Source organism: Sturnus vulgaris, chromosome Z, assembly GCF_052056855.1.
Source record: "Sturnus vulgaris isolate bStuVul1 chromosome Z, bStuVul1.hap1, whole genome shotgun sequence".
Lineage (NCBI taxonomy): Eukaryota > Metazoa > Chordata > Aves > Passeriformes > Sturnidae > Sturnus > Sturnus vulgaris.
Window position 1 is genome coordinate 15,876,487 of NC_142283.1, and position 26,794 is coordinate 15,903,280.

Here is a 26,794-nt window from a genome sequence, read left to right on the forward strand (position 1 = left end):
TGTTGTGACTCTTGATGTCCTGTGCTGGGCCAGGAACTGGACTTTAGGATCCTGATGGGTCCCTTCCTACTCAAGTGATTTGTGATAATCAGCTGTAGTTGTTGCCACTCTGTATTGCCATATTGAGTCCTTTGATCCAAACCATGGAAAGTAGACTTCTGCTGTTATTTCATACACTTGGCTTTTCTGATAATCATATGTTTTAAAAATAGTGGATTGAGTCCTACAGGTGCTGGAGGTCCATTTCAGGACAAGATTACAGATTTATGGTATAAATTATTGGAAGGTGTTCACAATTATCGCTTTTGAGTTACTTGCAGTTAATTTGAGGGGCTTCACTGACTCCCCCATTGTTTTAGGTGAGTTTTGTTTCTTAGCAACGTGTAGTTAAGGGCAATTTTTTTGTAACTGAAAATCATCGTGTTCACGTTTAGATTTATCAGTGTTTGTTAAGAAAGGGTGCAGTGCTCCAACTAAGGATGTCATAGCCTTCTTTCAGATCTTTGCTTTGGAAAATGCCTCTGATACCATGAATTCCTTAGGATAGTTGCTGAAGGCAATGTGTCACCAAAAGTGTGCCTCTGCTGTCTATCCTGCCACATTAACCTGAGCTCTGGTAGGAAAAGTCAGACATAGGCTAATGGGTCTGAATAGGTGTCAGCTGAACTTTTTACATCTTGTTTTCAGTGTGTTTGCTTGTGGGAAGTGCTGTTTTCACCATGGAGTGTTAGCTATTTGAGTCTGCCAGCATAGTGTTTGTAACTTGACTCTGCCATTGTATCCCTGGGTTTTTGCATGTTTTGCTTAGACAACAAAATGAGTGGCTTTAATTGAAATGTCACTGAGATGGAACATATCATTTAGACATTCTTCTTAAAGCAGAACACATACATGGTTTCCCAAAGCTAAGATTTAGACCAAAAATAAAACTTCAGTTTGGCCTTGGTGTGCACACTAGGGCACTTAAGTTCTAGGGCGTATAAACTACTGGCTTCTAGCAGACTGGCCTTGTATAGAAAGGCCCTGACATGAAGTCCCACATCACATTTTTGTGTGTGCATACTTTTCTGTTCCCTATAGCTCTTATCAACTGACTAGCATTTTTTTCAACGGAATTGAGTGGACTTGGTTTTAGGCTTTCCTATGGGAATTGCCTGGATGATCTGATAGTGTTGGAAAGAGCAGGAAATAATGTATTAACTCTCTCAGAGTTTACTCAGTTATGCCAGTGCTTTTAAAAGCCAGAATGTAGATTTAGGATTTAAGCTGAATAGAGCAGAGAGATTTTTGAAGTTCAACCACAGTTTGATTTGTAATTGTTTTGTAATGTGACAGTAAAATTTTAGCTCTGTATTCTGAATTAATTATCACAGCTCCCACTTAAATGCAGCTTAGTCAACATTTCATCTTCTGGAATGGCTTGGAATCAGAAATTGAGCAAGGTGGGGGAAACAAATGTTATATTATAATAGAGAATCAAAATGTAATTTAATTTGTGTCCTCTTCTTCTTCAAGGCTGTTAAAGTACTCTTATTCCTTTTGCGTGATCTTTGTATATTGGTTTTAAAGGAATGAAGGATAACTGTTCTCTGTTACAGCAAATGCTGCAATATGTGTACTACAAAAGCCTAACAACCATCCACTGTAGTCATGAAGTCTCTGTCCACAGAGACCAAGAGATTTTGGCAGAAGCCGGGTTAGTGAGCTGGTTCTGTTGGTCTTCACACCACAGTGAGTAAGCTGAGCCTCCCAGTCCAACAGTATGGTTAGCTGTGTACAAGAGCCATGATTGATTGTAACAGCAGCTGATGAAACAAGACAAGTGGAGCTGTAAAGGCTTTGCTTTATTGCTTTTTTGCTTTATTTAGAAGGATGTAGCAGGTAACAGGGGCTTGATAACTGAAAGCAGAGGCTGGTTGTATGCTTAGAGAATGTGGTTTAGTGATTTAGGATTAGTGGCACAGGATTCACTGTGCTTGCACGTGTCCTACCAACAGGTCAGACTAGTAAAAAAGCATGTGAACCAGAGAGAGAGCTGGAAAAACCTGTGTGCAATAAAAAAACAGCATACATAGGGAATGTCAGAACTATGTGTGTCACTGTGATCTGTCACTCTCTCAGTAGTTGCCTGAGCTGAAGGGAGTTCCCAATCTGCTTGAAATTTGGGAGGTATGAAATTGTCATGGCAAACACTGTAATTTACTTAAGTGGCTGGGGCTACATAACCACTCCCACTGGGTTTTAGTCCATCTGTCTCATCCTCTGCCTTCCACACACCTTTTCTTACGTTGTCCCTTTTCCTGTTCTGTGTGACCAAATGAAATCAAATAAGTCAATTGGGATAAAAAAATCCGTGTTTTTTTAATTATTACAGTTTACTTGTGAGTCTCATACAACTCCCTGCAAGGGGATGCATAAATGCCTGGGCTAGGTATCATAGGGGAGATGTCAACAAGGTAGGAACACGAAAGGAGAGAATAGGAAGCAGGACTGAGTTTTCAGAAATACAATGTAGCCATACACACCCCTGCATGACTATTAGTCTGTAATGGGTCAAGACCTTATATTCCTAGATAACAGGGGAACATAACCTGAATTTCACTGTAATCTAAGTCATGTAGTTTCTTTACTGTAGTTCTGAGAGATACTTATTTCAGTTTACCTTAAGTTATATGCTACAGAATATTCTAAACTAGAATGCTATGGATGCTGTAACTGATATAAACTTGTAGTGAATAAGTGCCAGGGTGCTTTGAGTACCTTCGTGGTGATCAGTGTACTTTTGCAGAACTGCAGATAAGGTATGATTGGATTTAAGACTTATAAAAGGCACTAGAATGATACTAGTTGAGTGGCCAGTCCTCTGTTAAAACATAAACATTTTTCCCTATCAAGAAAAAACATGCTTCATTTGCATTATTAAACAGCACTTATTGTCTAAGATTTGAGCACTCATGCCTGATTCTGCTGCTGTTGAACAGCTGATGCACTTCATCATGGAAATGACTGCTTTTAAGTCAACGTCTAATTGTTTTGTATAACCAATTTTCATAAAAGCAAAGAGAGGCTTCTCCATCTGTATAGAAGCAAACTTTGTTGAAAGAATTGGAATTAAATATTTGTAAATAAAGTATTGGGATACGTAAGTGCAATAGTTCTACCTAAAATCATCTAATATGCTCGTGGAAAATAAGATGCTGTGTTTAAGAGCATTAATCTAAAAATCACTACCAACGTCATGTATTGTGCCCTGATCTAAGTCCAAGTCATTCCTACTCAATAATATTCTTTAGCCAATTATCATTTTTCAATTTTATCCCTATGAAAACCTCAATATTTTTGCAGAATCATAAATCATAATTTATTTCTGGCTAATCCAATTTAGCCACTGTTTATCTCACGTTACATAGCTGCATTCATTTTCTGCAAAGCATGCAGTTTTACAGACAGCTACTCTTTGTATCTGGCTCTCTCTTTCCAGTCTTTTACCTTAGAAAAGTATCAAGGATTATTTATATTTGCTCCTTTGGGCCTTAACACTTTTGTTATGGAAATACTATGCTGATTCCTGTGATTATTTACAATTGTGGTTTTTTGTTAGTCTTGCAAAATCATGTGCTCCTTTTTTTCCCCCATGCCCAGACAAAGCAAAGAGTAGTTACTGCATGTCAAATGAATGGATATTGTTGTATATCAGAAGTGTTTCTGACTGTGAGAAGGCTTCTTTCTAATCCACCTGAGTGTCTTGAGTCTGCAGTGTTGTTATTGTGGTAACTAGCTTAAAGTAATCCCAGCAGCTTTAGAGGAGAGGAAATTGCCACTTAATCAGTATCTTTCCTGAAAGAATGAGGAATGGATACTAAGATTTAAAAAGGAAAAATATAAAAATGTAGAAGTCAGCTGATGCAGAGTTGGTTTTTCATTGTGTATTGCTGGAGAGACATCTCTGTGTGTTTTTTGTTAGAGAAGTAACATTTCCTCACTGTTAGGTTTAATAAAACGGGATTTATATCCACTACCTTCCCAGCAGACCTCTAAAGCTTGTGTAGCTCTCCCTAGAATATAATGATGAAAGGTATGTGTCTATAAACAGTGTTCCGTTTAACATTCTTGTTACCTGTGATTTAATAAAAAATACTCAGGGAAATAATATGGTATGCTTTTAACTCAGCAGTGACTCTGATATGATGCTGGTCATGATGTGTTGTTTGTTGTGGCTGGTTTTTAATGGTATCTGCATGGGTATGACTGGTTTATTATTTCCAGGTGTTGGCAAACCTGATTTTAGGCCAAGTTTCTGTCTCTGTGCATGAACTGAAGGACAATATTGGTCACTGTGGTGCTGTTACCATGGATAAAGCTTATGAGGTCTGGTTGTCCTGAGATCATCTCCACATATGTGGTTACCATTCCCAGGCATGGCTCTGCCAGCAAGGGAATTCACCCAGCTGCATTATACATGCTGTGGAATAGTCCATCAGGAAAACATGTTGGTGTCTGTTGTAGAAATACATTACTCTGAAAACAAGAAGAGAAGCTTAATCACTGGGAAGAATTACCTCTCTGAGCTGCTTACACCAGGACAGTAATTTAGTTCAGAGGGATATGCAGGACACTGTCCCAATATACTATTAAGCCAAATACCATGAGTGATAACGTTATTCTTTATGCCTATATGTGTAGTTAGAACCTGTCATAGAATATTAGAAGGCAGTGTCTGTCACTTTTGACACAAGTATAACCAGGAGAAGTTCTGCTAGAATTACTATAACAGTAAACTGCTGAGTATCTCTTATCAAGAGGCAAATTTAGTTTTATGTGGAATGAGGGTGGGTGCTACTGTACGACAGGTTTCAAGGAGTTGTGATTCAGTCTGACCCATACCACATTGTTCAGAGTGTTTCAGCTCTGAAGCAATTCTCCCAAGACCAATTGAGATAATGAAATTAGAAACATTTTTCGTTCTTGTAAGGTGAAAACTGTCATAGAAGTGATTTGGTGACTGGCAAGGCAAGTTACATTCTTAGTACTTTAGAAATGGTGAGATTTTGTTTATTATTTGTTGTTGAAGCTATTTGATGAGTTTTCATGTTGCTAATGTTACGCAATTTTGAACCAATAGCTTTGTTTTTTACGTTCCCCATACAACGCTTTAATTGACAGTATGTGATTTGAAATAAAATTAAAAACCTCTTGTCATGGCTGTTGATTCAAACACAGTACAGGAAGTGTTGAAAATCTAAAGGCAATTGATTTCCTGCAGCAGATTAGTGATTCAGGCCTAAGCGAAGGAGTGGCCCATCGTGTCATTAACACCTGCCACTTTATTGCCTAAGCAGAAAAGATGCTCTTAGAGCCCAACAACTTTGGCTAGTTCTTCCATTAGCATCAGCTTCTAAAGGATCCAGACCTAAAATGTCTGTGTTTGATCTCTACTGAAAATAAGGTGAGCCTGTTCCTTTGTCTCCTGTGTGTAAGGGGAGAGCTTCTTTATTCCAAGGAAGTAGTGGTGATGTTGTTTAGAAATGCTTAGAAGAACCTAAATTCCTGTTTCTTTGTTAACTTCTGTTAGCTTCTGAGTAAAGGCAATGGTTAATTAGATAGCAAATACCATCAAGAACCAGGATGCAAAACAAGTACTTTGTAGGGCTGATTCACTGCACTACTTTTTTAAAGGTCAGGTCTTACATTTTTCTATTCTTCATTCTTGAATGTGAGAATACATGAGAAAGCAAGTCTGTTTATCCCCTGGCATTGCACAGCCTCCAGTCACATTTCCAAATAGAGAAAGAGGGAAAAAATAAGCTCTTAGCAGAGCTGTATCTTTCAAAAGAAGTTAAGCAGTGAGATACAAGTCAGCTTTGTATTTTTGTATTTTTTAAAGTTGCAGAAAGATAACAGAGGAATAGTCTTGGCTTTTATTGCGGGACACTGAACAGAAGATTCTCCAGATACAAAATGTGTAGGAAATTCTTGCTTGTTCTGATTCTGCCCTGGTGAGTTAAAGAACAGTTTCATCTGGCTACACAGTAGAGTAATCTTTTGGATGAATTATTGAGGTGAATTTGACGAGAATATATGTGTGCTTCAACAGAGACCTTCAGCATCAACATAAGACTTGAGATAATGAGTTGTTTGCTGAATGTTTTGGTTGAATTTTCTCTGAATTAATTGATTTTATGCAGATTTCCTGAATATATGGAGAGAAGTGAGAAACATTATTTAATGTGATTAATTTTGTTTGTGTATTTAGTAGAAAACAGCTTATAAAATGCAGTGTGTTTTGTTTTTCTTGAAGGAGTTTTAATTGCAGTGAGTAGTGTGCTTCAAAATGTCTCTTTTGAAGATGAGTTTTATTTGGTGCTCAGCTTGTTTTAAGTAAAACTCTTTGCATGTTCTGGTGAATATTTGCAGATGATGAAGGGAGTCAAACCACATAAGAGCACCAGGTGTATTAATGTGGGGAAGAAAGTAATTACCTGAGCTATAAAATTCTGGACTTAGCCTGCTTATTTTTGCAAACTCGGACATTGGTTCCATGCCATCTCCAAGTGTGTCACTCACAGGCTCAGTCTGTGCAGCAGTACTCACCTGTATTTTTAAAGGACTTTTAAATAAAGAAATGACTGCTACAGAGTATTTGAGAGCTGGAAGTTTTGGGTCTTAGTAACAAACAACAAATTGTAGGGCAAAGCTGACTATTTAAAAGTACCTTCATTTCCTTCCAGTGACACTTCCAAGGATACTTTTGTTTAAAGTCTTTTTTTCCCTGACCTTTGTCAGGGAAAGAATTTCTGGACTGGAATATTCAGGATCTCAATCTTTGAATATTACTAACGGGGCATGTCAGATATGACAATAATCTTCCTGGAGTTCGTTCCAAAATGTCTTGGATTTTGCAGATATGGCAAAAATGATGGTTTATAAGGTCATGATTGGAATATCCCTCCATCATGCCATCAGGAAAAGTTAAAGCAAGCACTTCTCTACTGATTCTGCGTGACTGCTGCTTGCCAGCAAATTAGCTTGCATGCTAGTCTTTCACATATTTGGAAGAGGATTTTTTTATGGCACTTATATCCTATTATGTAGACACAGAGTCTAGAACACCAGATTTCTCTTTGCTAAGGTAGGTGTTGCTTTCTTGTGGTTATTAAGAAGAAAGCAACACCTTTTTCTCTTTGTTTTTGCCCCTCAACAAAGCCTCAGGCAACTGTCTTCAGAAGAATTTAGTGCTAGGTACGCACTGCCTAGTAATATTTTCATGGATGTGATTTCTGTTAAGGGAAACAGTGGAACACAGATAATCCCATAACTACTGATGGGGGGGATTTTTGTATAGCTGTGCATGTTTAACACATATTGTGTTATTTAAGTATTGCATCGAATGAAATGTTTATTCTCTATATTTATTCATAAAATCTTCAGTACAAAAGCAAAAGTCTAATTGAAGCAGCACCTATCTATCCTGTCACTCTGAAGTGTATACGTTTAGTGATAATACATTCTTTTTCATGTATACGTATGAAAGCAAACAAACTGTAATGCTGTAATTTATTTGTTCAGTCAGGCTCACTGTTGAAACCATTCCATTGCCAGTTTAGGTTAGATGGAGGAACACTAAATCCATGCCCTTGCTTTCATAAGAACAATGCCAAGTATTCCCCTGTAAAGAGGGTGAATAGAGCTATAAAAAGTGGCCACTTCACAATTAATAGTTCTACACAATCCGACAGAAATCTAAGTCCACTACTGAATTTCTAAAGGCGGGTCAATAAAAGTAACAATCTCTATACAGTTTTGTGAGAAACAGGCATTATTTCTGTGCAATACTGTAGTTATCCTTCTTACTAGGTTCTATATGGTTTTCAAAAGCAAACACCCCATTAATTTAAAACAAAGAACAAATATGGGTAAGTTTTTCTTGCTGATTTCTTTTTCCCACGGAGATGAGCACTGAATTGATGGCAAATGCTTAGAGACCCCATTGGTAGCTTCAGGAGCAGTTAGATAAAGATTCTAAATTGTCACATAGATTTTTTTTTTCTACTGAACTTATATACACATTTTGTATATATAAACAGTGACTATGCAGTGACTGTAAAAATGTAGCAGAGTAAAAAAGTTGGTTTTAAAATTCGAAGATCATACAAGATTTATTGAATTCCCATCTTTAAAACTTAAGAGCCTCTATTTGGATAGATATTTTAAAAGACCAGAGAAGTTAATTCCTTAATACTTAAAAAATGAGAGCCTTCTAAAAAAAAATAAATCTTCAAGTTAGGGGTTGGGCACTTTTTAAGGCTAATAATTGCTAGAAAATTCTGGTGAAATAGTAGCAAACTGACAGAACCAGACTTGAGCTTGCCATTGATGTGTATTGTTTTTATATCCTTAGGGAAATGAAGCCTTTCAGGGAGGCTTTCAAGAGGAAGAGCTAATAAATTGCTCTGAAGTTGATACAAGCTTCTCTGGGAAAAAGAGCAGGGCCTGGAAAGCCTGTGATAGAGAGCTACTGTTTTCAGATACCTATATTAAATCTCAGACGTGCTTTCCTGCCAGCTGCTGCAGTGCAGAAGATTAGCAGACATGTCCATAGCACTCAAGCAAGTCTTTAATAAAGATAAGACTTTCCGCCCAAAACGCAAGTTTGAGCCCGGAACCCAGAGGTTTGAACTTCACAAACGAGCGCAAGCATCTCTCAACTCAGGTGTGGACTTGAAAGCAGCTGTGCAGTTGCCCAGTGGAGAAGATCAGAATGACTGGGTGGCTGTTCATGTTGTTGACTTCTTCAATAGGATCAACCTCATTTATGGAACTATCTGTGAGTTCTGCACGGAGAGGACCTGCCCGGTGATGTCTGGAGGCCCCAAGTACGAGTACCGGTGGCAGGATGACTTGAAGTACAAGAAGCCCACAGCATTGCCAGCACCCCAATATATGAATCTTCTCATGGACTGGATCGAAGTGCAAATCAACAATGAGGATATATTTCCTACAAGTGTAGGTAAGTCCTAAAGCATAAAGTGCCTTTCATTCTTGTACTAAGCATGTGCTCTTCTCACATATTTAGGGACAGTAAAGCTGTTGAACAGCAGGTGGGGAGGAGGAGGGATGAGAAATAGTATGCAGTGTATGAAATGTTAACTGTGGTAGCTAGGTATGATGGTGTCTGTTAGCCTTAAATGTTTGTCCCTGATGAGCTTCTCAGATTAATCACTGAGGATGATCAACATTGCGTTAATACCTTCTTGAAAGCTAATCAAACTTGTATGGCTTTGCACTATGTCCGGCTACTTAAACAGATACAGAATGGATCGAAAGCAAAACTTGTCTGAGCGCTCTCCTAGTGTGTACATCTATGTACAAGAGAGTGGAGAGTCAGGAATGCAGTGAACTTAGCCCTCCCACCCTCTCTTTTCAGTTCTCATCCAAAACTCACAAGTTGAGAAGTGAATTAATCTCCAAAGTATTGCTTTCAGTGCTACATGTAACTAATAAGCATTGCTGTTATTAGGCAGAGAGCCCAGATGAGAGAGCTTTTAACCAGCTTCCCCAATTTCCTTTTATAATATTCTCTCTGAAGAGTGGCATAAGTAGGTGGAAGTATCCTTGCTGAAAGCTGAAGAGTGCATTGTGTAGTGTAGACAGCATAAATATTTAGCTGTGGCTGCACGCAACAGCAACAAAAGAACTTATACTTTAAAAATATCATGTACTTGCATGATCTTTAGCAGTTTTAATTAATGGATCCTGATTTTCTGCTTTCAAATGGAAAAGCTGGGAGCTTGCTGTAAGAAATGTAAGTTGTTGTATATTAGTTAACCCAGATAAGTAACAAACAAGAAGAATGCCATATGTTTAGATTAGTTCAGCCCAATATTTTGGAGTTCATAGGCAGCTAGGGCCTGTGACTAATTGGTAGATGATCCATCAAGAGTCTGTGTCTATGAGTGTTTCCAGACCTTTGAAATACCTTATTCTTGGACTTGATAGATATTTATCTGGACAAACCTGTGGTTCATTTCATAGTTTCTATCACTTTTCTGTTCTACTCTAATAGGTAGAAAGGATGCATTAACTACGTTTTTAATCTGGAGTTTGACAACACAGCCAGAAGAAGGAGGATATCAGAGGAAGCAGTATCATGTATTTTGTGTAGTGAAAAATGGATTTGATTCCTCAAGCATTGCTTACTTTTTGTTTCTTCAGGGTAAATAGTTTTTGGAGTTGAAGATTGGTCGAAGGTGCAGAGAAATAGGTGATTTTGCTTCCACTGGTATTTCTACAGGATTTTGTTATACCAAGTTTCTACCTTGGAACATTCCAATATTGTTCTATTTTCTTGTGGTTTGCATATGTAGAAAGTGTTGTCTGTCAGCAGATAGGGGGAGCAGGTAGCACACTGGTGTGCTGATGGGTTTTACTGAATCAACTGATTATCTCTAACACACAAGCATTCAGCCCTAGATGCTCCCCCATTATATTTGTAATAAGATAGTTCTGAAGGAAATTTTATCCTGATGGTTTACTTATTGTAAGCTAAGATTGAAATCAGTATTCTCAGTCTACTTCTCCTCCCAGAAGCTTCTGTTGTTGTTGATTAAATCAAACATGAAGGAACTGAAGAAGGGGAAAGACTTCTGGTGTCTAAAATGGTGCTGAACTCTGATAAAAGTCCAAACAGGAAATCTCAATTTCATGAAAATCTTTGCCCCACTCTGAATTGACCATTGGGCTATGCTGTACTCATATTACAGACTGAGCTGATTGGACAGTCCCATAAAGAGATTCTACAGGTATCTTTAGAGCAGTATTAGAGCAGCACTTGTACCTCTGTTCTTTTCTTGCCTCCTCTTCAGCCTTTGTTGCAGATACCGTACTGGCCCCCTGCATACTTCTCATTATCTTTTGGATTTACTACTTTTCATATGAAACTGTTGATAAAATTGTTTCGGAGGTTTTAGATCTTTCAATTCAGGAACAGATACATGCTGTGTTGAATTTGGTGTTCTGTGTATCTCTTGTATGAGCAAGTCCCTACTTAGGGACACAAAACAGTCGGAGGGAAGTTTGGATTTGTTCCTGGGGTAAGTTGCCTTTCGAATGAATATTTTTGATTGATTTTCACATCAGTCCCATATTCGGATGTGATACTACCTGTCAACCTATCTGAGCACTGCTTATAAAGCTGTGCATGAAATGCAGTCGCTGGGCAGATGTATTGTTACCTGTTCTGCATTTCACAAGTGATCAGAGAGGGAGCCTTTGTTGCTGTGTTAGTTACTGTTTGTTCCTACCTGTTCTGCAGCAGCCTTTGGTTAGATGTACCATAGGCATAGTACTAATTACAATCTCTATTTCCATTCGTATAAATTAATGGTGATGAATATGACAATTGTTCGTTCTTCAAAGCAGTTGAAATAAATCTTGAAAGATCATATACATAAAAACCAAAACAGGCTTATAGACCTTGCTAATATGTCAGCAGTTTTAAAGTGTTGAGTGGCTGTAACTTAGAAGTAGCTTCATTGCTTTGAATTTTTCTAGTCTAAAGATAATTGTTCTGGAAAAGAAAAATATGTGTGCAGTGGATGGTATTTGGGCTGACTTTTCCATGAACAAATCAGTTTGATGATGAGATTGTTTTAGTAAGAGCTGTTCACAGAAACCCTGAACACACTTTTCTCTGCTTAATCCTATTAAACTTTTCCTCTTTCATTTGGCATATCTCATGCAAACTATCTAAAGAGGGATTTCAAGAACTGTGATTAAGTGCAGCTTTCACTGAAGAGCTAGTTTCAAGGAAAATCATTTCAGAGTAGGGATAGCCAGGTTTGGTAGGATCTTCATTTTGTGATGGTGGTGTTCCTCTGTGGTTTAAAAAAATCAAAAACAAACAAAAAAACCCATGAATGCAATTAAATTATAAATTGTTATAAATGTTATATTTAACCTTGTCAGTGTTTATACTGGCACAATGGCTTCTGGCCTCATAGTAGTCAACCCGTGGTCTGGTATTTCCTCTCTGCTTTCCCCTGTCCTTCTGATTTATTCATTTTCTGGTAAAGAGCCTCTTTCTTTAACCACTCCTGCACTTATAGGGAGATGATTGTATGGAAACAGAACTGTCAAGAATTGTGTGCAGGTGATAAAAGCAGTTGTTGACTATCAAGACCACTTCTTTTTATAGCAAAACTTGAAGGACTGTTTTTGTAAAATGGCCTCACAGTCTGTAAAGGATTGCAGACATTATTATATTCTTGATATTATTTCCATTATTATAAATTTCTTTATCTATTTAAGTGGGTTAAGAGGCTGACAGTTCTGGAAACAAGCTGTGGAGGTAGCCACATGGAGATCTGTCTCAGTCCTCAGTGGGTAACAATGCAGTAATAGAACAGAGGAGAATCTGTATGCGTGCTCAGCCATTACAATGAAGCTGTCCATCCCCAATATTTTTGTAATGTGCTTGTGGTTTATTTAGCTTTAGAGTAAATTCTTTGGTAAATACTAGTTGCTCCTTAGGGTCTAGTACGTAGTCTCACTGTTTAACACTTTTCAAGGAATATGTTTCTCAGCTTTTGGTAAACAGTCTGAAGAAGTAATTTGGAGTGGAAAGCAGTAGATCCTTGGAACAGATAAACTTTTTGTTGAACTGTAACTGTCAGCTTTCACCATATGAGTTTTGGCAATGTCAAAAAAGTAGCTAAGAAAGAAAGCAGCTCTATTCTTCTGTGCTCCCTTTAAATCACGATTCTCAAACACAATAAATTCATTTACTTTATTTTCTGTACTTATTGCAGCCTTAAAATGAGAGTAATTATGTCTTCTTTGGATTTTCAGTGAGTGGAATGCTGAGGGGTTTTCTGTTGTAAGAGTCACTGGGAAAGAGATGAGAAATTTAAGGCCACAGGGCATTATGGCACTTACTCTAATCTGAACTCCAGCATAACACAGGCTAAATAACATCACCACATGATTACTTCATCAGGTCCACAGATTCAAATGAGAAGATGGTCAAACAATAGAAAATGTTGCTGAAATTAACAGAAATTGGACTTATTTTCTGGCTTGACATAACGATTTTTTTTTTCCCAATGAAGAAAACAAAGTAGTTGAGAGAGAACACAGCTTGTGCCATCTCCATCCTTCAGGGTTTTCAAGATCTGGCAGAATAAAGCCATGAGCAGTCTGATCTGATGGGATGCAGGGTTCCCAAAATCTTAATTATTCTGTGATTCTTAATCCGATTTCAGCACTGCTAGGCCGCCTAAGGAAGTAAAAGAGCTAAATTGATTAAAATCTGATTAAACCGTTTAAGAAACCACAGTCTGACAAAGGAAGTACAAAATCACTTTTAAGCTATGAGAGCTTTTGTATAGGAGGATTTAAAAAGTTATTAATGTGATCAAATAGCCTAGTTGTGGCTGATCAAAATAAAAAAAATACTTAGTACATATTTAAAGCCTAGGACTTCAGCTGAAAAGTTAATTGTATCTTTATCAATACTTCAGCCATTCCATGTTTGACTAGTAAATTTTGGTAGCTAGCAGCTTCACCTTTTGCACAGAGCATGTGTGTGATGCTACTTCCAAAGAAAGGAGCCCAGTGTGTCACCACAATGCACCTAAAAAAGCAGACCAAGATTCTGGAGGGCCTTTGTGGACATGATTCAAATTTTTGTATGGTTTCCTACTAATATTGTGGTAGAATTTTTCTAGATCTCCATCCAGTAATAGTGGTTACTGCTTGAGGCACTTTTCTGAAGCAGCAGGAGAGCAGGTCACTGGTGGATGTGAAAAGACTATGCTCAACTGCTTTTTCTGAGCAAAGGGCTCTTCACAGTACACCCTCTAGAAATGTGGGGAGCATGTTTGACATCACTGACCTTTTCTTACAGTTATGTCTGTCTGATTTCCTCTTCCAAAGTATGAGGAAGTGTCTATAGTGTGGGCAAAGTGGTGTTTGCTGGCATTTTCTGCATATACTTCATTTTTTTTTGCAGCTGTTGCAATTGCACTATCTAGGAACTGCCATTGTTTCATGTATAACCACTCCACAATAAAAACACACAATCTCTATAGCCAGTATGTTTCCTTCTTTTAAAGAGAAAGCTTTGCCAAGGACCAAAGGGAGGGGTAAGATTGCTGGCTGTTAACTGCTAGTTCAGTCACCCAGTGCTGAATGCGTGTAGCTGTAGTGGACTACCTGAAGACTAATGTAAAGTCCAGACAATCCTTTCTGCTTCATCTTTGCACCAGTCACACTACTGATGAATGTGGTCTATATAAGGGTTTTATTTTGTAAAGCTTATCTGCTTGCCCCTATTGCTGCCCTTTCTTAATCACTTTTTCAACATGGATGTGCCTGCCAACAGCTTTGAATTAATCTTTGTCAATGACATAAAGAAAATTCTGCAAGACACAGACTGTTCTACAGCTTTTTTCCAGTCATTAAACTTGATGAATTTTGTGCTTATATGTCTGTTACAGCAGCAGCACAGCTCTCCTTTTAGAGAGTTTGGTGTCTTGAAGTAGATGTGCTTGGAAAATATCAGGTAGATATTTTACTACTAGATTATACATCTGAGCTTCCTCCTCCTCACACCTTTTTCCTGTGGTTCAGGATATAACAGGTGATTCTAAGTAACCTAAGCTGGCAGATGAATCAGCCCACAAACCTAGCATGCCTCAAGAGCATCATCACAAAAGATTGATGAAAGTTGAATTAAGTCCATCTGGATGGTGGGTAATGCAGTTTAGAAGCTAGCTATCTGGTCTTCTTAGCATTGCATTACTGTCTTGATTATAGCTTGGAGGAATTTGATTCCCTGTTTGTATCTGATATCTAAAATGCCTTGATTAGTTTAGGTATTCTACTTATACAAGAATAGGGACTGAAGCATGAGAGTAGTCTAGACAGTCCCCAAGCCATATCACTGTTATCCTTTCTAAGTGCCTTCCTCAGTGTATCCCCTTGGTCTGTTGCTGTGTGTACCATTTGAGGTACATGAAGGTCCACTACCAGTTCATATGAATCAGCCCATTATTCAGTCTAGTTCTGATGATAGAAAAAAATACGTGCAGTAGAAAGTAAGTGCAAATCTATTAGTGTATTCCCTGCTTTTCCATGAGAAGGATTTGGCACTGCTGGTATGAAGGAATGCTGTCTAACCTGGAGAATATGTACTGGGAGTCTGATGCCTTGTGTGGTGTATTTTCAGTATTATGGTAGTCATTAAGGGCTAAAAAGCACTTTAGCTAACAGGCTAAAAAGCAGGTCTCAGTGGCTTTCTTCCTTCATTCTCCATTGAAAAACTTGAGAGGGTTGTGTTAACTGGCTCTGCAAAGGTTTCAGTATCTCTGCTCAGTCTGATGCTGGTTTTGGAGGAAGAAAGAAATACAAACACTTGCCAGAAATGGTGTCCCGTGTGGGAAGTGGGGTGGTCTGTCCAATATCTGCTGTCTCACTTGTTCTTGAGGGATTCAGTTTTCCAGCACATTGTCCTTACATAAGTTGTGGGACACTACTTAAATTAGTCTCTCAGAGAATCAGCAACGCCATGACCACAACTTCTACCCTAACTGAACTTGAGACCTCTTCTCTTTACCCACCTTCACAGCACAGCCAATGTCTACTAGGTTTAAGTAGCTGGGGTGGAGCTTATGCCCAACTCAAAAAGTGTGGGAAATGTGATACCTTGAACATGCTTTACCTTGGAAAGTGGGTTTTTGTGAACTGAGTATTCTGCGTTCTGCAGTGGTGTGTGAATTCCTTCCTCTGATGAACAAGAAATAGCTCCTTATGTGAAACCTTATAAAAAAGACTTTGTGTTACAAGCTGTAAGGCAGAATATGTGTAGGAAAAGAATTCACATATCATAATGACTTTGCTGATTCATTGTTTGGAGCACAAACAAAAGAAGATTCACAGGAATCAATTTGTTAGTGACTACTTTTTGCTTATGTTTTTTTGCCAAATTGAAGTTGTTATTTAAGATCAGAAATATTGTAGAAGATTCATGGTAGTTCCTACTTTTAGAAATGTATTTTCATCCTTAAAGTCAATCTTCTGAGGACAACACTGCTACTTCGGGGCATGTTTTATGCACAGTCTGGCCAAGGGAAGAGATGTATGACAAGGCATCATCGGCTGCACCAGATAGATGGTAACAATCATCATAATGAAGTGTGGTCATAGAGGCATGAATATAAAACAATTTAGTCTTAATTTGTTTAAACTACGATCTTAATTTGACTTCACTATTGAACGGCTGGAGTGCCACTTAGTGTGGCCCATAGGGAACTTTTGGAAGGCCAAAATCCAAAAGAAGATCTTTGCTTCAGACAGAAACATCAATACTATTTTTAAGTTTCTCCAATCTCTTTCAAATAGAATTTTGGCCTTCTAAGTTCAGGTAGAGTAGGTAAATGGAACAAAATCAGAAACTTTAGGAGAAAGAAAACTTATTAGTTGTTTTTAAATGAGGTTCTCATGTCTTTTATAGATATTTTTTGGAAGAAAGTCAAATATGTATGTAGAAAATATATGGATAAAAAAACATTGTGCAGCTAAAAGCCATGTGTGATCCTTTGTATTAAAACTCGTGTGGCCAGCAGGATCAGGGCAGCCATCTCCTTGTACTTGGCACTGGTGAGGCCCACCTTGAATCTTGTGCCTGGTTCTGGGCCCCTCCCTACAAGAAGAACATTGAGGTACTGGAGCAATTTCAGAGAAGGGCAACAAGGCTGGTGAAGAGTCTGGAGCATAGGCTTTATGTGGAGTGCTGAGGGAGCTAGGAGTGTTTAGTCTGGAGAAAAGGAGTCTGAGAAGGGCATTGCTCTCTACAGCCACTTGACAGAAGGTTGTAGCCAGGCAAGGGTCAGCCTGTGTTCCTAGGTAGTGAGCGACCAGACAAAAGGAAATAGCCTCGTGTTGTGTTAGGATGAGTTTTAATTGAATATTGGGAAAATTTTCTCCATGAAAAGCACTGTTAATCATTGGAACAGGCTGCCCAGAGAAGTGGTTGAGTCATCTGGAGATTTTAAAATGACATGTAGATGTCGTGTATTCACTCTGGCACATGTCTTAGTGATAGAATTGGCAGTGTTAGAGTTACGATTCAATTTGATCTTAAGGGTCTTTTCAAACCTAAAGAATTTCATTATTCTTTTATCTTTGAACACAACCAAGAATTATATACTCAGATAACCTGAAACATTTTTAAGTACGGTGTTCATTCTGATAATGCCACAGAGAAAAACACCAAACTTTTTAAACATGATTATTTATAAGTGTGATTAGGTCACTTGTGTTTTTACCATTAAAATACAACTGTATTAGTATATTTCTGCACCTAGTTCTGCAGAAGTTCTCTGCCTTGAGGAGCTTTACATGCTCATAGAAAAAAAGAGTCAGCAGGAGATTACAGAAAGAAAAATAATTTCCAGAGAAAAGTTGTTTAGTATGGTTTCTGCTAGGATAGGTTTTTCTTCATCATATTAGTTTGGTCAGTGTTTTCAGCTGAGCACTCATTGGTAGTGCTGCACATGACATGATTAGTCCTTGTCTGCATGACTCCATCTTTATGTATTTCTTTTCTTCATGAGTGTGTTTGCATGTGTTAAGGCCATACCAAAAGATGGGGGTCATTCTGAAAGGAGTTTATTTCAGAGACTCTGAGTGGCTTCCCTTCAGCTCTGTGGTTGTTGTATTGTCCTAGGGTGATGTTATGGTGTTTCTATCTCCAATCGTGTGTCCTGATTATGTTTGGTATTATGTCCTGTGCTTCCAGGACTGAGTCTGAGAGTGAAGCTTTGTTTTGTCTTGTTATCAGCCGGCTCACCTCCCCCATGGTCTATGTTTAGGAGAGGTTTTAGCTCGGCTTGCTTGCTTGCCTGCTTGCTTGCCTGCTTGCTTGCCTGCTTGCTCGCTTCTGCCTTTTTCTTTCCTTCGCTTTGCCCTTGCTTTCTGCTTATTAGTTAGTTCAGCTAGGCAGTCCAACTTTTTCCCTGGACTGTTTTCTCTTCCACCCCGTCCCCTCCCTCTCCTGGATACCATCTGAACGGACGGGGACCTGGGAACCCCAAGAAACACCGGGAGGCTACACTTTGTCACCTGCAGCAGTCATCCCCAGCGCCAGAGACTGATAACTGAGCGACCACTCGCCAGAGAGACTGAGTTTGTCATCCCTTCAGAACGGTGAAAGAGTTTTTTTGTCAGCTGGTGTTGTCTTTTTTTTCCTGTGCTGGGGAGTGTCTTGCTTGTTAAATAAACAGGTTTTTTTCTCCCACTCTTCTCCGAGGAAATTCTTCCCGAACCCGGTGGGGTGGGGGGGGGAGGAGTCGTGGGGTTTGCTGTTTGGGGGCTCCTTCTGGAGGTTTTCCCCCAAATTTGCCCAAAACCAGGACAAATAAATTGGCGCCCAACTCGAGGCTCGAGAAAGTGGGAAAAAAACCCTGTTCTAATAATAATAATTTGGTTCAAATTCTTTTGTGTTGGTATAGAGCAGTTATTGACTATGTTGTTGGAATTCATGTCTTTTGGGGTGGAGGCCTGCATGGGATTTTGGTCCCTAGGGTTTTTTGAAGTCTTAATACCTTTGTGGTCCCTGGGTTTATTTGCTTATCCAGAAATAGCTCCGGTATTGTCCCTAATGCGTAGTTTCTGTAGCAGAGGGGCATTGACCAAAATATCCATCGGGCTGGGCTTGGTTTTAATGGCCTGCAGGAGATTTATAAAGGTGCTGGAATCTGTTCCAGGAATGTATGGTTCTTGGTTGTGGTTGTGCACTCAGTTTGTTAGAGGAGAAGCAGGGGATGAGGCTTTTCAGCCTTTGTTCTCCTTCTCCTCTGAATTTGTTACATCCTTATTAGAGAATGTTCAGTTCCCCCTGAGTGTTAAAGAGACCATCTTTCTGGTGTTTAATATAGTAAGCTTTCTCTATACAGTCTGCAGTTTCTCTAGAATGAGAGCTGAGATTTCTAGAGGGGCTGAGACCCTTGACCCCAGAGTAGAGCCAGGCGTGAGGAATCCTGAATGGTGTGGGAAATGGGAGGATATGGGCCAAATCTTAAAGGAATTTTCTGACCCTACATCCTGGGATTTTCCATGTGAACAAATTCAGAACCCAGCTGAGGTAGCAAAGTACCTGAAAGAGAAGTGCCATGGTAATTCTAAGGAGAAGAAGATCATTGCAGTGAGCTGGGCCCTGGCATATGCTTACCGTACCCTGCTAGATACTGTAGGGCAGCAGACAGAGGAAGGGGGACAGGCAGATAAATCAGCCACTATCCCAGTCACTCAGGCTGCAGCCAACACCCCAGGCTCGAGGCCAACAACTACACCAGACAGTGAGCCTAAGCCAGCAGCTAAACCTGTCAGTAAGCCTCAACCAATGGCTGTTGCTACCAGCACGAGAAGTGGGAAGTGCACAGACAAGACTGATCGACCAGTGGATGATGATGATGATGATGCAGGAGAAGGACCCTCAACGCCTCCTGACATAAAACCAGGAGTCAAAGCAACTGGTAAAAGATCAGAGGCCAATATTGAGTCTTTTTCCCTAAAGGACCTCCGTGGCCTAAGAAAGGATTACACCCGACGACCTGATGAGTCTATAATTAGTTGGTTGGTCCGTCTTTGGGATGCTGCAGGCGAGGCTACAATTCTGGATGGCACTGAAGCCAGGCATTTGGGATCCCTGTCACATGATCCTGTCATCGACCAAGGAATGATGAGAGGGCCTAACCCTCACAGCCTCTGGGCACGGGTCCTGGACAGTGTAGCACAAAGATACCTGTGTGCAGATGATCTTTATATGCAGCAGACCCACTGGAAGACGATAGAACAAGGGATCCAACGCCTGAGAGAAATGGCAGTGGCAGAGATTATCTTCTCAGATGACATAACAACTAGGAATCCGGACTTGGTACCATGTACATCTGTGATGTGGCGAAAACTTGTACGACTTGGGCCCCATGAATACGCTTCTGCTTTGGCAATAATGAAGCGGGACGAGAGGGATGAGACCGTGCTTGATATGGCAAAGAAGCTCCGAGCATATGCAGATGCCGTGCATGGCCCAACACATGCCAGAATTGCAGCTGTGGAAACACGTCTGCAGAAATTAGAAGACAAGATAGAGGAGAATCATAAAAGACTCAGGGAGGAGATTAAAGAGGACCTTCTCCAAATCTCAGCAGTACAAATTAGAGGCCCTGGTATCCAACGCAGACGTTCCCCTGATGGGGAGAGGAGGTACACCCCACGAGCTGAGCTGTGGTTCTTCCTACGTGATTGCGGAGAAAACATGAGGAGATGGGATGGAAAATCTACTGCTGCTCTGGCACAACGGGTGCGTGAATTGAAGGAAGGCAAGACCCAAAGAGGAAGTTCCACCAAAAGGAGAGCAGCTCCAGTTGCCCGTAGCCAAGCTGCCAAGTATGATGATGATGATATATCTGATCCCCTTGAAGGAACCTCTAAGACATATGCCCAAGGAAAGAAGGATAAACAGGCTTAGAGGGGCCCTGCCTCTAGCCAGGGAGAGGCGAGGGAAAATCGTGTCTTCTGGACTGTGTGGATTCGTTGGCCTGGCACATCGGAACCACAAAAGTATAAAGCTTTGGTTGATACTGGTGCCCAATGCACATTAGTCCCATCAAGATATGTGGGGGCAGAATCTGTTTCTATTGCTGGTGTGACAGGTGGATCACAGGACTTTACCTTGGTGGAAGCTGATGTGAGCTTGACTGGACATGAATGGAAAAAACATCCTATTGTGACTGGCCCAGAGGCCCCATGCATTTTGGGCATAGATTACCTCCGAAGGGGGTATTTTAAAGATCCAAAAGGATTCAGGTGGGCATTTGGGATAGCAGCTGTGGTGACAGAGGGCATCCAGCAATTGAACACCTTGTCTGGACTGTCTGAGAATCCAAGTACTGTAGGACTTCTGAAAGGAGAAGAGCAAAAGGTACCAATTGCCACTTCCATAGTGCATCGCCGACAATACAGAACAACTCGAGATGCTGTGGTTCCCATCCATAAAATGATCCGTGAGCTGGAGAGCCAAGGGGTGGTCAGCAAAACCCACTCACCCTTCAACAGCCCCATCTGGCCTGTACGTAAATCTGAAGGAGAATGGAGACTGACCGTAGACTATCGTGCATTGAATGAGGTGACTCCACCACTGAGCGCTGCCGTGCCGGACATGCTGGAACTGCAGTACGAGCTGGAGTCCAAGGCAGCAAAGTGGTACGCCACTATCGATATCGCCAATGCATTTTTCTCCATTCCTCTGGCAGCAGAGTGCAGGCCTCAGTTTGCTTTCACATGGAGGGGAGTGCAGTACACCTGGAATCGACTGCCCCAGGGGTGGAAGCACAGTCCTACTATCTGCCATGGACTGATCCAGACTACACTAGAAAAAGGTGAGGCTCCAGAACATTTACAATATATTGATGATATCATTGTGTGGGGGAACACAGCAGCAGAAGTGTTCAAGAAAGGAGAGAGAATCATCCAAATCCTCCTGGAAGCCGGCTTCGCCATCAAGAAGAGTAAAGTTAAGGGACCTGCTCGGGAGATCCAGTTCCTGGGAGTGAAGTGGCAAGATGGACGGCGTCAGATTCCTACTGATGTCATCAACAAAATCACAGCTATGTCCCCACCAACCAACAAGAAGGAGACACAAGCTTTCTTAGGCGCCATAGGTTTTTGGAGGATGCACATTCCTGAGTACAGTCAGATCGTGAGCCCTCTTTACCTGGTCACCCGCAAGAAGAACGATTTCCATTGGGGCCCTGAGCAGCAACAAGCTTTTGCCCAGATAAAGCAGGAAATTGCTCATGCAGTAGCCCTTGGCCCAGTCAGGACGGGACCAGATGTGAAGAACGTGCTCTACTCTGCAGCCGGGAACCATGGTCTGTCCTGGAGCCTGTGGCAGAAGGTGCCTGGTGAGACTCGAGGCCGACCATTAGGATTTTGGAGTCGGAGCTACAGAGGGTCTGAAGCTAACTACACCCCAACAGAGAAGGAGATCTTGGCTGCCTACGAAGGGGTCCAAGCAGCCTCAGAGGTGGTTGGCACAGAAGCACAACTCCTTCTGGCACCCCGACTACCAGTGCTGGGGTGGATGTTCAGAGGAAAGGTTCCCTCAACCCACCATGCCACCAGTGCTACATGGAGCAAGTGGATTGCCCTCATTACACAGCGCACCCGGATTGGAAAACTGAATCGCCCTGGGATTTTGGAAGTAATTACAAATTGGCCTGAAGGTGAAAGTTTTGGTGTCACAGATGAGGAACAAGAACCAGTGACACGGGCTGAAGAAGCTCCACCATATAACCAACTGCCAGCAGAGGAAACGCGCTATGCTCTATTCACCGACGGTTCCTGTCGCATTGTGGGGATGAATCGGAGGTGGAAAGCAGCCGTATGGAGCCCCACGCGACGGGTAGCAGAGGCCACTGAAGGAGAGGGTGGATCCAGTCAACTTGCTGAACTCAAAGCGGTTCAACTGGCCTTAGACATTGCTGAAAGAGAGAAGTGGCCAAAGCTTTACCTTTATACCGATTCATGGATGGTAGCCAATGCTCTGTGGGGATGGTTGGAGAGATGGAAAGAGGCTAACTGGCAGCGTAGAGGAAAACCAATTTGGGCTGCCGAAGAGTGGAAAGATATCGCTACCCGGTTAGAGAAATTACCTGTGAAGGTTCGCCATGTAGATGCCCATGTTCCCAGAAGTAGGGCTAATGAAGAGCAGAAAAACAATCAGCAGGTAGATCAGGCTGCAAAGATAGGGGTGTCGAAGATAGACCTTGATTGGGAACACAAGGGAGAGTTGTTCCTGGCTCGATGGGCCCATGATGCCTCAGGTCATCAGGGCAGAGATGCCACATATAAGTGGGCACGAGACCGAGGGGTGGATCTAACCATGGACAGTATTTCTCAAGTTATCCATGACTGTGAGACGTGCGCTGCCATCAAGCAAGCCAAGCGGGTGAAGCCCCTCTGGTATGGGGGGCGGTGGTCCAAGTACAAGTATGGAGAGGCCTGGCAGATTGATTACATCACACTGCCTCAAACCCGCCAGGGCAAACGCTATGTACTGACCATGGTGGAAGCCACCACTGGATGGTTGGAGACCTACCCTGTGTCTCACGCTACAGCCCGTAACACCATCCTGGGCCTGGAGAAGCAGGTCCTTTGGAGGCATGGCACCCCTGAGAGGATTGAGTCAGACAATGGGACTCATTTCAAGAATAGCCTTATCAACACTTGGGCTAGGGAACATGGCATTGAGTGGGTGTACCATATCCCCTACCATGCACCAGCTGCAGGGAAGGTGGAAAGGTACAATGGACTGTTAAAAACCACCTTGAGAGCATTGGGTGGGGGATCATTCAAAAACTGGGAGCAGCATTTAGCAAAGGCCACTTGGTTAGTTAACACCCGGGGTTCCACCAACCGAGCGGGCCCTGCCCAGTCTGAGTCCCTGAATATAGTAGATGGAGACAAAGTCCCAGTGGCACATATCAGAGGTTTGTTAGGGAAGGCAGTTTGGATCAATTCTGCCCCGAGTACAGACAAACCCATTCGTGGGATTGTCTTTGCTCAAGGACCAGGTTGTACATGGTGGGTAATGCAGAGAGATGGAACAACACGATGTGTGCCTCAGGGAGATCTGATTGTGGGGTGAGGCAGCATGAGACAGAAGGAAATATGTAAGTGTCAAAGGTCTGAGCAAGTGAGATGGAAGAAAATGTGTCCGAATAAGTGAAAGATGGAAATTTCTACTTGCTGAAGTTTTTACATGCTGTTTAGTATGTTCACGATATGGAGATAAGGGGTGGAATGTCCTAGGGTGATGTTATGGTGTTTCTATCTCCAATCGTGTGTCCTGATTATGTTTGGTATTATGTCCTGTGCTTCCAGGACTGAGTCTGAGAGTGAAGCTTTGTTTTGTCTTGTTATCAGCCGGCTCACCTCCCCCATGGTCTATGTTTAGGAGAGGTTTTAGCTCGGCTTGCTTGCTTGCCTGCTTGCTTGCCTGCTTGCTTGCCTGCTTGCTCGCTTCTGCCTTTTTCTTTCCTTCGCTTTGCCCTTGCTTTCTGCTTATTAGTTAGTTCAGCTAGGCAGTCCAACTTTTTCCCTGGACTGTTTTCTCTTCCACCCCGTCCCCTCCCTCTCCTGGATACCATCTGAACGGACGGGGACCTGGGAACCCCAAGAAACACCGGGAGGCTACACTTTGTCACCTGCAGCAGTCATCCCCAGCGCCAGAGACTGATAACTGAGCGACCACTCGCCAGAGAGACTGAGTTTGTCATCCCTTCAGAACGGTGAAAGAGTTTTTTTGTCAGCTGGTGTTGTCTTTTTTTTCCTGTGCTGGGGAGTGTCTTGCTTGTTAAATAAACAGGTTTTTTTCTCCCACTCTTCTCCGAGGAAATTCTTCCCGAACCCGGTGGGGTGGGGGGGGGAGGAGTCGTGGGGTTTGCTGTTTGGGGGCTCCTTCTGGAGGTTTTCCCCCAAATTTGCCCAAAACCAGGACATGTATTCACTATTTTTGTGGTACATGGGCCACTGTAGTCCCTCATGCAGAGGATTGTCAGTACTCTGTTCCATAGCTACTCAGTATTTTGAGGTAAACAACTTGAAATCTTGACTAGGATGTGATCATGAAAAAGATAGCTGTATTTCTTCTAGTGTACTGATTAAGGCCTGGGACCTTAACAGGTAACTTCAAGCAGGAAAGACAACAGTTGCCTTTTTGTTTTTAAAAAATGTAAATGCATGCAACCCTGAACATGAACATATAAGGTTGCTTTGGGGGTAGAGGAGAAGAAAAAAGCAGACATCAGTCTTGCACCATTTTCAGTCTTTGAACTGTTAAGGACAATGTTCATTTTGTTAGAAATCTTTTCTACAGTACACACAAACCTTCTACTAATTCACTGTCCCTTTGTCCTTAGCAAAGAGGCCCAAGGCTTGCCATATATGTTCCACGAGACTGTGATGGAGTAGCTCAGCCATACATTAAAATAGAACAGATTTATGTGCTACATTCAGGAAAAGCTGAATTACTCTGGAAAGCAGGTTCAAGTCATCATTGGTTCACAATGAGAGAAGAGCTTGCTCGTGCCTTTGTCATAGCTGCCAAACTATCAGTACCACACAGGATTCACAGCTGGTGCTGTGTACCAGTGACACTGCTATAGAACATGTTTCTTCATTTAATGTTCCAGTAATGAACAAATGGATATTTGTTTTCCTGTCAAAAATGGGTTTGAGCATAGAATTATTCATATTAGTTGGTTGTACTGTAGTACTCCCAAGACATATTTTCTGCAACATCCTAGCTAATGGAAAATTCAGAAAGTAAATAGCAGAAAAGTTTTTGAAGTATGCATAGATCCACACTGAGTGGTAGAAAATAAAGGAACTGAAAACACTACAACAATGCAACGAAAACGGATATTGGCCAGCTTATACTCCATGCTTTGATAGGGCAAATGTGTGCTCTGTTTCTAGCGTGGAAACCTGTTATGTGCTGGGGGACTGCCTGATTTCAGAAAACCTAAACAAAATATAGAAGCTTTGGTAGGTTCCTCCCTGTTTCTATGGGTCTATCCAAGAAAACATAAAATGCTCTTGTACACCTTTTCAGTGTCTCGGAAAAATCAAAGCAGAAGCCTTGCATTTTCAGAGTGCAATGCAAACACTTCTATAAGTATGACCAATATAAGCCATGTCTGTAGGTGGTGAGTGTTAACTGGAAGTGAGTCTCTGATAATTGTGAGTTGTGTTTTCTCAGTCTGCTGGTGCAGGCCTTTATGTGTGACTTGTTTGCTTGCTCCTTAAACAATCATCCTGTTGTGGCGGTTCATAGGAGGTGTACAGCTTTACAGGTCATGGTTTTTAAGCCCTGTAGAACTTCGTCTACAGTCTCCAATCTGCCCATAAGTTACCTCTGTGCAGAGCTGTTACCCCCACGAAAATCTATTTTCTATTTGACTGGAATTGTGCAGAATCTGGAATTTAATAGTTTTCCTCTTTCATTCTTTTCTTAATGCTGTAACTGACTGTAAGCTGAGCAGTTTTGACTGAAACCATCAACCAATACTTTTCAGAAACTGCTTGCAGTGAAACAAAATGTGCATCCTGCATATATGCCTTTTGGCATTCAAGGCCAAAAGATGAAGGCCAGTCTTACAGATGTTTCTGTGACAGACAAGTGCTTGAACTACAAACAGATCTGATGAATAAAAGGAATAACGTAAATAGTTGCCTTCTCTGTTACCTTCTGCAAGTGGATAGGTCTGCATAAGCTGTATTGAAGCAATAAACATTATTTCTCCTACCTAATATTCAATGCAGGTTCTGTTTGCCTAAGCAGTGTCTGGGAGGTGCCGGCCAGCTGTTGTTACGCTGTAACTCAGATTAATGACAGGCTCCCCAGGAAAGGCTCTGCAGACTGATAATCATTCTTGGGCTCAGTTGCAAGCTCTGTGTCACAGAAATAAACAACCCTTACAGTACAAATTCTTCAGTTACAGTGCAACAAAACTTATATGTGCATATTATTGACTGTGGAAATATAAAATAATTTTCGGTGCCTAACACTGTTTATGTGAAACTCCAAGTCATAACACATTTTTAATTACACATTTAACCTAAAAGAATTGTTCCAAGTAGAGAAAAACCACAAAAGCCAAGGCCTAAATTGTTCCCTTTTTCTTCAAGACTCACTCAAGATTCTGTCCAGCAGATGATTTAACATGTCAGT

At 41.2% G+C, this 26,794-nt stretch overlaps 1 protein-coding gene across 1 annotated transcript in view; it reads left to right on the top strand.

Annotated features, from left to right (window-relative positions):
* Nucleotides 1-26,794, top strand: part of MOB3B (MOB kinase activator 3B) — a 91,732-nt gene that overhangs the window by 28,576 nt on the left and 36,362 nt on the right. The window contains exon 3 of the mRNA XM_088156992.1: nt 8,799-9,007. Coding sequence (XP_088013118.1) covers nt 8,799-9,007 — 209 coding nt within the window. The remainder of the gene's footprint in view (nt 1-8,798; nt 9,008-26,794) is intronic.